The sequence below is a fragment of the Branchiostoma belcheri genome, unplaced genomic scaffold, assembly GCF_001625305.1.
Source record: "Branchiostoma belcheri isolate BF01 breed outbred unplaced genomic scaffold, Haploidv18h27 scaffold54, whole genome shotgun sequence".
Lineage (NCBI taxonomy): Eukaryota > Metazoa > Chordata > Leptocardii > Amphioxiformes > Branchiostomatidae > Branchiostoma > Branchiostoma belcheri.
In genome coordinates, this window is record NW_017804176.1 from 326,985 (window position 1) to 338,793 (window position 11,809).

General features: G+C 40.2%; 2 protein-coding genes across 2 annotated transcripts; one reads left to right on the top strand and one right to left on the bottom strand.

Annotated features, from left to right (window-relative positions):
* Positions 1 to 159: 159 nt before the first annotated feature.
* On the top strand, positions 160 to 8,433 carry LOC109481208 (protein FAM228B-like). Its single transcript, XM_019783740.1, has 8 exons — positions 160 to 461; positions 2,792 to 2,995; positions 5,086 to 5,163; positions 5,486 to 5,683; positions 5,979 to 6,059; positions 6,352 to 6,439; positions 6,682 to 6,826; positions 7,430 to 8,433. Exons 1-8 carry the CDS (start codon positions 303 to 305, stop codon positions 7,599 to 7,601), a joined length of 1,125 nt encoding a protein of 374 aa, XP_019639299.1. The 5' UTR covers positions 160 to 302; the 3' UTR covers positions 7,602 to 8,433.
* A 299-nt stretch (positions 8,434 to 8,732) lies between these two features.
* On the bottom strand, positions 8,733 to 11,744 carry LOC109481059. Its single transcript, XM_019783533.1, has 7 exons — positions 11,675 to 11,744; positions 11,303 to 11,369; positions 10,520 to 11,025; positions 10,140 to 10,252; positions 9,778 to 9,951; positions 9,189 to 9,342; positions 8,733 to 8,883 (listed from the first exon to the last, which is right to left on the bottom strand). Exons 2-7 carry the CDS (start codon positions 11,306 to 11,308, stop codon positions 8,733 to 8,735), a joined length of 1,104 nt encoding a protein of 367 aa, XP_019639092.1. The 5' UTR covers positions 11,309 to 11,369; positions 11,675 to 11,744.
* Positions 11,745 to 11,809: the final 65 nt, after the last annotated feature.

The window sequence follows — 11,809 nt, forward strand, 5'->3', positions numbered from 1 at the left end:
TATGAAATATACCTATACGAAGCATGTTTTGCGTTGTCTGGGACACATATTCATTGCAATAATGTTATAAACGAGAATAGTGCAAAGTTCATAAAAATTCACTTCAATTTTCTTTGTCATAGCCGTAGAATAGATTTATGCGGATGGATATATTCATGTAGTACGGCCGGGGGCGTTACCCTAACGGTGATTTGCATAACCACAACAAGCTTTGAGCATGGCAACTTGTCACGCTGTTTGAGTAGCATAGCTTCTCATTCTGATTTCATAGCGATTAGTTCCTCACAGAGAAGATAGCCACGATGTCGGTCATGGCGCTTAGGGGCCGGGAGCTGACTAGGGAGTCGCTCGGCAGAACGTCGACGTGGAGCGGCGAGGGCTCGGGGTCGATCGAGATCCACGACCGAGAAGTCGCCGACCAGCTCGCCCAGACCAGCCGACGGGAAATTGAGCAGATTGAGGTGAGTCACCATCGGTGAAAGTTCTGATTCCATTGAGGAAAGGACTCTTATTAGTAAGTCTTGTAGCTGAACAAATGTCTGAGTCAAACATAAGGACTCTGCTTGCACGTTGAAGTATGTAACAGTTAAGGAGGCCGCCATCCGAATCGGTAAGAAGACCGCCACTTAAGATACCAGACGTGGACTTTGGTCAACAACAGCTGTGAAAAAAACTTTACAACTACAATATACCTCCTTGGGTGTTGATTCTGTCGACTGTACCATGATTTATAACTAGGAATAAAAGGCTCGAAGAAAGCAGGAACGATTTCTTTTCGGTATTGATTTGCTTCTTGAAGGAGCAGACTTGGTAATCTCAGCCCCCCTCTTGTTGCCACCACACGTCTTACACTTGACCACACCTGACTTACAGGTAACAACACGTCCTGGTATGGGTGACGAGGCTTCTTATGCTCAGGGCCAACTCCTTAACTTGTAACTTCAAGTATACGACCAGAAAATGCCAATCCAAGTGAAATCATGCTTTATTTGACTAATGTCCACAATGACTCAAACCTTAAGTACATGCCGAAATTGGTCTTAAGTTTGAGTAGGTGCATTGACACACATCTTGGACATTTCTTTGCTTGCATGCAGCGCTTTAGTGTTTACTTCGATGGGTCAGTATGTCTAAAGGCATTATAAGAGTTTTATCAGTTGACACCCCTTGCACACTCAGTTGAGCTTAAATCAGGTGTTTAATGCAGATAAAAACTCAGTTGACCTATTTTGTGTCCATGATTAAATTTCTGTAGCAGAGAGTAATTCTTTTTAACTGTGTCATTTCATGCATGTTTGTTGTGAAGCATCTTCCTATCTTTGTCACTGTTGGGTGCTTCAAGCAATATCAGGTGTCAAATGATGATTGTAAGTTTGAGAAGTAACAGGTCTTTTTAAGTGAGGCCATTCATCACACAGTGAATCCTTTTGAACATTGTCTTCCACTTAAAGAAAGTTATGAAATTATGGAAGGATTTTGTCACTTTTACCTGCTTGGAGTATGGAATACAAAATAGCAAGTCATGCTGTCTTTTGCCTTTCTTCTGTGTCAATTTTGCAAAAAAAAAGTTCCTATGCTTATGGGGGTTTTGGGGACAAATTCCCCTTTCAGGGTATTAAGTATTATCTATGTTTTTGCATTTCTGTATCAGGCAAATTTTCTAACGAAAAGTTCAGACGTTCCTTAGGGTGAAAAATCTACGGCTAGATACCACAAAAGGCTCACGACTAGCTCTGTCCATAGCTACAAACATCACGATCTGAAATGTCAGCCAACTGATAAGTCATGGTTAAACACACACCGCGGGCTTCAAAGGGCATTCCCCACTCCCCATAGAGACGCCCCGGCAACACGTATCGCAGTCCACACGAACCTGGAGGACGCAGAAAAAGTTGTGACAACACTGTCGCAACCCCACACGAGGCAATTTAATCTCAGATGGTATTGTGTTCATGGCTCCCCCCGGAGCTGTCAACGCTAATTGATTTCTCCTATTATTTCATCTACCACACCCTCTCCTTTTCACCATGTGCCATTACTAGAACAAACTGATCCAATTTTACACTAGCAGTGGCACTCCAAGTTCCTTTTTCCCATGTGCTGTCTTTATTTCCCCGCAATAACACAGATGGAATGGTAATTAATGGCCATTAAATTGACTCAAGTCACTTACTTTTAGTATTTCCTGAAAGACAGCCAGGTTGCCAAAGGAAGGTGGTTTCTATTGTGTCTATTGTGAAAAGTCATAATGAACAGATGGCTTCTCTTTATTGGAGCTACTAAATGTGATTTCCCTTGGTAAACAGCATAAAACTGCTTTTATGTTTGGAGACTAAATGTGTCCCTTTGTGAGCGATGAGAGAAATGAATTTAAGGCTTCCTTTCGCAGTTATTGTAAGTCGGACCACCTCTGAGAGAAACATCCAGAAAGCCCTAGCAACAAGAACACTAACCACAAGACAGTAAAAATGTGGGAGACAAAAGTTTAAATATACCACACCACCTGTATGTTTCTGTCCTATACTATACATGTGCTGTATACCCTGTGAGTGTCGACAATTGGACCTTTTGAAATTTTGTGATTCTTTGTTTCAAGAACAACTTTAACAGGTGCTAAGCAACAATAGGTTACAACTCAGAGTGCAAAAAAAATGCTTTATCCTGCAAGGATACAACCAGGGAAACTCAATTTTTTCCTATCTTTCCCACACAGCCACAATTTTTTTTCAGTAATCTTAATATTTTGGAGTGTTGACTTTGAAATAACGTAAAGTATATTTCTGTTTGGCAGAGATTGAAGGGTACGAGTCGGGGTCGAGGCATGGGTTCCAGCCAGCTGTGCCGTCCCCGGTCCTCCCCGACGGGCGGCAGTCGGAACATGTACCGTGACCAGCGGGAAGTCAGGAGCGCTCACAGCAGCAGGACCAACTCAGCCATCTCACAGACCGACAAGATACAGGACTGGCTCAACAAGAAGTCTGTTCAAGGCATTCAGGTGAATATAGCCTTTCATTTTACTACCATATGTACTTCATACTAGGATCCCTATACCACTTAATACATTACAATCACATTAGGAACATGCAGATAAAAGTTGTTTTTTCCAGACACATTTTTTAATTAGTCCAACACTGTTTATTTAGGAAGCATAAGGTTTTGTTACCATAGAGGCAACAGGTGAACAATGATAGCTGTAGAACCAAAGATCTAAAATAGGTGGCCTACATGTAAATAATGCATAGAATAGAAATGAATATGGAAAGATAATAAAGAGGCCAGCTATGTGATCTGTGTCGCTGGTCCAGTTTTTCCAGACAAATTGGTGCCATTTGGTGTTGTGTACCTTATATTTGATGGTCAAGAGCCAAAATCACACACACACCTGTTCATTTGATAGACTAGCAAACACACTCAGACAGGAAAACAATTTTATCCAACATTCTCGATACAATAGACATCCAAATAAAGTAACTTATTCCACAAAGATTCTCTTTGACCACCTAGGTCAGTTTGTATGTATAGGCACACTTCTTTAATTAACGCCAAACGAACCGTAGCTTTCCTATATTTGTCGAACAGTTTAACCTTTCACATTGTGCACATATGGGTCAATATTCCTTTTAGCTGGCCATTTCTAATGAATACATAGCTTCAATTAGTGCTATGGACACCACACGAGGATGTAACAGTAATCTGACATGGTTCAGAGCCTGAATGAGACCAGTGTATCATGCTGGTGGCCTCCCTAGTTACCTTTACACTCTATGTGATACAGTATCTATCTGTTCATTGTTGTGACTATTTTGGTTGGATCAGTGTTGTTTTGGCAAGGGTTGTGCTTTGCAAACCTGGCTTACTTGTAAGCGTGGTGTTTAGCGTATCAACAGGCTGACTAAAACACCAGCAACGCTCAACAAAAACGGGACATATCCACGGAGAATGCTCACGATGTCAAGCTATAGGGGAATCTGTATTGTCAGATAGATGTGACATCAAAACGTTTACCCTTATTGGTTAGGATTACCTACCAAGGAGACTTTTGTGTTCTCCGCTTTAGTAATAAACACCTTTTTCAATGGAGTCAAGCCCACACAGTAAACGCTGACGTTGTTGCTAGGTCAACGAGAGCTGTGACTGAAACAAAAAAAATTACAAGCCTTAGGGCAGTCTGCCTTGCATGTAATGAGTTATGCCTTTTACAATACTTAAACATTTTGTGAAGGTCATACACATTGTTAAGGTGCAGAGGGAACGGTGATCGATTTTTTACATGATCTGCCAGTAACCAGGGAAAAGCAGCTGTGCCTCGTAATGTTTTTTATCAAAGAGGAAAGTCAGCGATGTTGGGGACATGAAAGGCCACATAACACTCTCACTTGGCTGCACAATTTTGATTAGAAGAGTAAACATAAGGTTGATAGACAGTGCCTTTGCACTTGGGTCAAGTATCTCAAAGTCCATCTGAAAATATACATTGTCTGCTGCCATACTGAGATGTTCTAGAACAATGCAAAAGTCATAATTGGTCCCTTCCTCTGTAGCCTAGTTACCAGCTTCCTTGCCTTTACACTGCCCAAGTCACCACTTTGCCAACAGGCATAGCAACTCAGAATGGACTTGAAGATCAAGAAGGCTTTAACCCAGGCTATTAAAATTGAATTTTAGATGAATTTTTAGCGGAGCCCACTTATTGCCATCATTTAAGGAAGTGCTTGAAAGCCATCAGTTTTACTAATCCCAAATGCAAATTTACCAGCCTGAGGGTTGAAATGAATAGTCTATATTTAGGATCGATCTGACATTTATGGCTTATGAATTAGAATTTTGACAATAAGATGCATTCTGTACTTAACTGCCGGCTAGAACACAAAACCTCTCTCACCTTTACAAACACAAAGCCTCTCACTCCCCCAGGGCCAGACCCAAAGGTTGTAAAAGGTCAGTCAGAAAGCTCTATACTGTCAGGATAGATTAAGGGGCCCCTTGACAAAAATGAAACGCTCGTAAATAGGTCAAGAGATCAATTGCCTATAGAATGCAATATGTACATGTATGTGTAAAACATTTTCTTTTCTTGTTCTGCAGGAAAAGTATGATCCCAGCAGTAAAGACACAAAGCAGATGTACTCAAAACTGCTGAGGGAAGAAGACACATTTGTACAGGTGAGAATGCTTGAAGTATCTGAGGTAGTCATAGCAGCAAATGCCGTAGCTTGAACACAGTCAAAGAAAAGGCAAAATGTAAAATTTCTCTATTTTTGGGTGCATAACAGGTACATGAGACAATAGGTTATTTTGGTATCTTGGTATCTTTCTGTAGCCAGGAGTCCAGCTTTGTTAGCTTTAGTCCGCTCCCCAAGATCCGCTTTCTGGTAGGGTAGCGGATCTTGGGGAACAGACGTAAGCTAACAAGGCTGGTCACCAGGCTAATCTCTCTGTAGTCAAAAAAAAAATGAAAACTGATAATCTTTATCTCATCTCTCAGGGGTTGCAGTCCATGGTAGATTACAAAAGTTTCCTGGACCTGAGAAAGAAGGAGATTCTCCACAAGAAGTGGGAGGAGCGTGTACACGACCCTCTGCGGAGGGAGATACGGAGGGAGATGAATGGTCCCATGTACCCAGAACTGGACAGGACAAAAAGAACGCTGCACCAGAAATACCTGGACTATCACAACAAAAAGGTAAGCACCTTTCTTTCACTCACTTAAAAGTGCTCAATGCAGTGAAAAACAGATTCCTAATTCTGGTCATTTATTTACATAGTAGGATGAAACAGCACTATTCCATTGTATGTCAACATTCATGAAGCAAAAATGTGACATTGTTGCATGGTGAGAACTTGTTGAAAATCTGCTTCACACAATGCATAATAATATTGTAACTTCATCTTTGTATTACATGAGCAACACAGCATTCTAGAACAAGGATGCTTACAGTTGTCTTGTACTAAACTTGAGAATGTTTTAACCTCCACAGGGTACAGTATTTCTGGACACCATGTCTCCTAAGGAGTATGATCCCCTCATCCTTATTAGCAACAGACCACAGCCTCTTAAGGTGGGTGAAGACTCAGTGGATTCATTTCTTAGCTATTTCCTGAAAGACTTTGCAGTACATGTGTAGATCTGAGGCACTAAAATGCTACTAATGGTTAAAGCAAATGAGGTACCTTTGATAAAAGCTTAAAATTGTAAAACTGTTAAAAAGAGTCTGCTCTATGCAGTTGGGTGTTCTTTAGGGTAAATTTTTTGTTGTTTCCTGAAATGTTGAGTATCTGTGTATATACAGATACAGACATTCATGGTACTGGTGTAATATGTTTACTAAACATGTTTTATTTATCCCCCAGGCACAGACACCATTGTTGAGAGATCCACTCATTTCTCAAGGCAGGGAGAGGACAGATGAAGACAGAACTGTGATCAGATGTCTCACAGGTAACATTCCTAAACATTGTCTTGATCAGCATGTAGGTACTACATATCCTTTTTCATATACTGTCACTATGCATTAAAATGAATTCATGTCAAGTGTAGCCAGCATTCTTAATCAAAGATAATTCAACATACTCCGAGTGGTAATACGGTGAATTTTGTCTTGGCTGAAGGCTGAAATATCAACATTTTAAGGATCAGAAATGTCATTTTTGTATGTTAAATTTTTGTGTCCATTTTTCCAGGTAAAACCCTTTCAGAGCGGGAGGTGGAGCAGCATAGGTTGCCACAGCTCCCCCTAGTGCCTCTGGGCCGGCATGGCACCGAGTGTCAGACCTGGCTAGCCATGCCACTCACAGACATCAACAGTCAAACCAGGCTAAAGAGCAGGTCAGTTCTCATGTCCCAACTGTTAGTTTGTAGTATAATACAACTATGTAGGCATAAAGTAGACATGAAGAGGCTTGGATTCTGTACTTGTAGGAATCAACAGCAAGTCAGAGTGCTAACGAATATTCCCTGATATAGTGTTCAGCACCAAGGACAGGTGTGAGTTACAGAACAGAGGGATTAATTTTAACAATCTTCCTGAAAATCAATGAAAGAAACAGGAAAGACAGTTTTCTACATTCCTAATCAATAGCAGTATCAATCCTTCAAGAGAAACAAAAAGTAATACCATACAGAAAACTTGGTTCCAGTGTTAAAATTCTGTAAGACAATGTGTCTTGTTGTCTTGCCTAAGAAGGTTTGGATAGAAACACACTAATGTTCAGTACCAGTAACATGTTCTAGAACAGTATTGAAACTCTATACAGTAACAAACATCAAGCATTGTTATGTCATAGATTTCAAAAGATACAATAACAAATGTGTTCACAATGCAAAACCACAGTTCAATTCAAGCATCCTTACTTGTTGGTTGACACACATAATGAAACCCCAATATTGTACATTTTGACAAGTCTAACATGTGTTAAATCTGTATTACAGGAGGAGAATGCATGGGAACTACAGCACCAGCCACTTTGACTTCCCCACCACCTGGTCTAGCCAACCTGAGGAACCCTTCTCACTGGTTATGGAGGAATGGGAGAATGACAAGAGATCCCTGTACGGCCATCAGAGATTACCTTTCGCTTCAGTCGCTCCAGTCACCTCTTAACACTTCTAGACTTCAAGTCTTGGTGTTTCTTTTTCCAATTCTATAGTTATTGTTGCTGTTGTGTTGAATGTAAGAGAAATATGAGATTTTCTGTTTGGATGTACGTGAAAAAATACTACATGAGGGCTTAAAAATTGCACTTTGGGATATTCGCCATTCATACATGCTACAGTAACACAAGTAGTTACATATTAAGTCATTTCTGGTCAAGGAAACAACATTGTAGAGGTGTTTCTATATTCATATAATGGTGCCAGCATTAGCAACCTGCTCAGAGCAGTTGCAGTTGCAATGTGTTTTTAGCGAAAAGAATCTGTTGTTGCCTGCTGTATCTTTGTACTATAATTGTAACGATGCTGCTACTACCATATGATGGGGATATATTTTGTGAAATTCTTCTAATGCATACTTGTATGCTATGGTTACACACCAAGAACTTTTGCTAAAAAGACTAAAAGCAAACAAAATACATTGTTTGTTGACTACTTGTAGCAAAATTCATTTTTAATTTGTCCTTACACCTGCTGGACTATGTCAGAATACAAAATACAAATTCAAAAAATTGTAAAAACTTTTATACTGTACAATGGTGTTGATTTACATGGGTATCCTTGCGACATATTTTTTCATCTCTTGTTCAAGATGCAACTATGCAATAAGAGAAATTGCTGCTATGTATTTCATTTGTTCCACAAAAAACTGCTGACAATACAATGCTTTATACTTAGTAGTCAATCTTTTGTTTCTGACTACCATGCAATTTGTACATACAGATATGTAAAAAGGATATTTTGCAGTGAACAGAATTTCATCTGAATAAAAAAACACTGAAGAAGAAAATTCCTTTGTTGTTGTCTCCCTCAACTTACATGTGCATCTACAAGTTCATGCTAAATAACATAGTGTCAGTTCTTGTCAAGTAAATAGCAGAAAAAAACTGAACTATAGTCAGCTACACAAGACAGAACAAAATTGGAAATTTTCAGCAACTCATCAAACAAAACAGAACAAAACAAATTAAAACGTCCACATAAAACTGAGGAGAAATTCAAGTTCATACAAAAAAATAATAATTCTATCTTTTACACTGTGTAATCAATTTGCCAAGTTCTGTAGACTTGAACTAGCAGATCAGAACAGACCTGAGCAAGGCAGAGTGGCAGAACTGCCCCAGCCCCTCTGAGGGGTCCTCGAGTCCATCAGCTGTTGGAGGGTGGCCTTGTCCAACATTGCCAGGTGCCTGTCTGAGATGCCTTCTGCTGCATCATCAGATACAGTTGAGCTACAAAATGAGAGACATAATTTCAGTATTCTAGCAGTACGTCATTTGAAAAACATCAAATTGAATCTATTATCATGGCATCTTCTGACACCGCCCATCAATACAAATAAATCTACAGACTTAGGTTTTGTTTAAAAAGTGAAGTGCATGATAAACAAATATTTAAAAAATCTTTCCAATCCATAATACAATTTACATTCAACTTTAACTTTCTCCCTGCTTAAGTCCAATTTGGTAGCAAATTTGCATTGGTTATGGGGATAAACATATGAGAGGAAACCATAGGAAAGAAAAAAGTGGCGTACATTGCCTGCTCCTTCTGCCTGAGCAGGTGGGCCAGCTGCAAACTGTCCAGCTTGGTGTCCACTCCTCGGTACTGCAGCCAGTTGTGGGCAGCCTCCCTCCTCCTCCCCATCCTCCATAGCAACAGGGTGTGGTTGTACATGGCAACCGTACTGTCTGTGGCATGGAGAAAACACAGGGTACTTTTATTAGGCAAGGTACTGCAAATTTGGAAAAACTACATGCACTAAATTCAAAGGTACATGTCACTGAGTGGCTAGCTGGTGAAGTTGTTGAGACTCTAACCCTAACTCTAACTAAGGGTTTTGACATTTGCTGTGCCCAAGGACCATAGGGCTGAGGCGACTGGCAGTTACCATCAAGCCCCAGCATCAGAGTGCAAGCACATCTACATGTAACCCTTGGAACACGGGGAACAACAGACGTTAAACCGGATAGAGAGAGACAGCGATGTGTATCCGCAAGTATAATGAAAGCTTATAATCGCAGAGAGAAGAGGGATCCAAAGTAACTGAGTTTTGAAACAAGGAAGATAGTAACTGGAATGCAAGAAGTGGAATGAAAATATTTCTGTTAATCTCTGACTATTACCTGGATTAGATTGTACACTAAGCCTCAGGCACTGGAGGGCGGCCGGTAGTTTGTCCTGACCAATCAGAATCAAGCCCTTATTCTGATAAGCTTCTGCCTTCATCGTCAGTAGTTTTCTTCTGACCTCTGACACCTCTGAAGTAGAGCCACTATCAGGAACTATAGGGAGAAAACCTGTAACAAACGAAGGACCATGTCACTGGCTGTTATTTTTGTAGCAGTTTTATCACAAATGCTCAAGCTACTGTTAGGATCAAAATATATTCTAGTAACCAAACTTGTCATCTATTAAATGAAAGTACATGAAATGAAAGTACCAGTATTATGTCCAATCCAGCAAAGGAAAAACAAATCTGACTGACCTTCCTCAGTTCTTCTTCTCTTCTGGGTAGGTTGTGAAGAATCCGCTCTCTTGTATATCTTATTATCTGTATGAGATTCCTCAGGTATGATATCGCACAGCATCTTCAGCAGCCTGAAATAGAAGTGTGAATGTAGGTTAACTTGTAAGCACTTTTGAGAGGGGTTTTAATGTCATGATCAATGATCATACTTTGTAAATGGCAAAACCTTACAAACACAAAATATGAGTTTAATATGTTTGAGGGCATCAATGATTCTATTCCTTGATAAGCAGTAATTTCATTTCTAAGTAAACACAATGCAGCCAAAAGTATCCTTTAACAATACAGTAGCAAACCACATATTGTATGTGTATCATAGATGAACACAAAGTCCTCACCTATTATAGCAGCCAACTGCCTCTTGGTACTCCTCCAGTCTGTACAGTGCTTCTGCCTTGTACATCAACGGCAGAACACTTTTCAATCTACCGTTGCAGATCTCTACATTTTCTCTAACACTCTGCATTCCTCCTTGCTCACTGGGTTCTCTCCCTCTCTTCTTACTCATTTTTCCAGAAGTTCTCTCTTCAGAGTCTTCGTATGAATCAAACAGATCATCTCCACTGTCACAACGATTGCTTGAGGGGGGGACAGAGTCTTCAAATTTTAAAGAATCATGGGAAGTCTGCACTGCACCATGGGATTGGCTGAAAGCATTATGGGATAGACTGAGTGGATCCAAGTCAGTCTGCCATTGGTTGTGAGGTGGGATTTTTGTCAGCAGTTTGTCACAGATGGATATGGCGTCCTCGTATCTGTGTGCCTTCAGCAGAGAAAGTGCTGCTTCACAGTACACAGTTTGTATATCCAGCAAGGGATAGGGGCTGCCAGTCTGTGTTGGTGCCTGGAGAAACAAATTCAACATTTCTTTACCATTTTCTAAGTGTGACAAAATGACAACTCTAAAGATGTTATGAAACTTAATACGTGTACATCTTCTTATGTCTAAGAACAAAATGCAGGGTCAAAAAAATGCTAATTTCAAAACTGTTACAGTAAAAGTAGTTTGCATTCAAGTTCCCAAGAAAAAGCAAGATATTGTAAAACCATGACTGTATGTATTTTCTAACTGAAATTCTTTCCCATGTGTCTGGTGAAACAACATAGTACAGAACACCTACTTGCATCACTGGTGCCTCCAGGACAGCTGCCAGCAAGTCCACATATCTCTGAGCAGCTGCCTCATACCTACATGATTAAGGAAAGGTCACAGATTAGACTGGAAAGAAGTGGAGGCTATTCATTACCTGGACAAAGTATGTCAGACACACATTAGACAATAAAATAGGTGGTCACCAATAAAATAGGTGGCATTTTTACCCAAGGAGAACCTCCTTGGTTGTACTTGGGAGTAACATTCGTCAGCTCATGCTAAGTTGATAGACTTTCAACTCTGCTCTTTGAGCAACTGCAGTTACTAAAAGGCACTACAAAATTCAAAAAGTTATACATTTCAATGGATAAGAAAACAGCACATTTGAGAATAAAAATACCTTTCTTGTTCCAGACACCTTTTAGCCAGGACATACAGGGCTTGATGCAGCAGAATAGAACTAGACTGTGGGTCTGTCAGCAAGTTAGCTCCAGGTGCTGCATTGTTCAGCTGTAGCACCAAGTCTAGCACCTGA

Bases quoted from the DNA above. Each gene is read 5' to 3' on its own strand.
- LOC109481208 (XM_019783740.1), top strand. From the start codon at position 303: ATGTCGGTCATGGCGCTTAGGGGCCGGGAGCTGACTAGGGAGTCGCTC. The intron at 2,996-5,085 runs GTGAATATAGCC...CTTGTTCTGCAG, and splicing joins AGTCTGTTCAAGGCATTCAG to GAAAAGTATGATCCCAGCAG. The intron at 6,060-6,351 runs GTGGGTGAAGAC...TTTATCCCCCAG, and splicing joins ACAGACCACAGCCTCTTAAG to GCACAGACACCATTGTTGAG.
- LOC109481059 (XM_019783533.1), bottom strand. The intron at 9,952-10,139 runs GTCAGTCAGATT...CGTTTGTTACAG, and splicing joins GAGAAGAAGAACTGAGGAAG to GTTTTCTCCCTATAGTTCCT. The intron at 8,884-9,188 runs GTACGCCACTTT...CTCATTTTGTAG, and splicing joins AGGCAGAAGGAGCAGGCAAT to CTCAACTGTATCTGATGATG.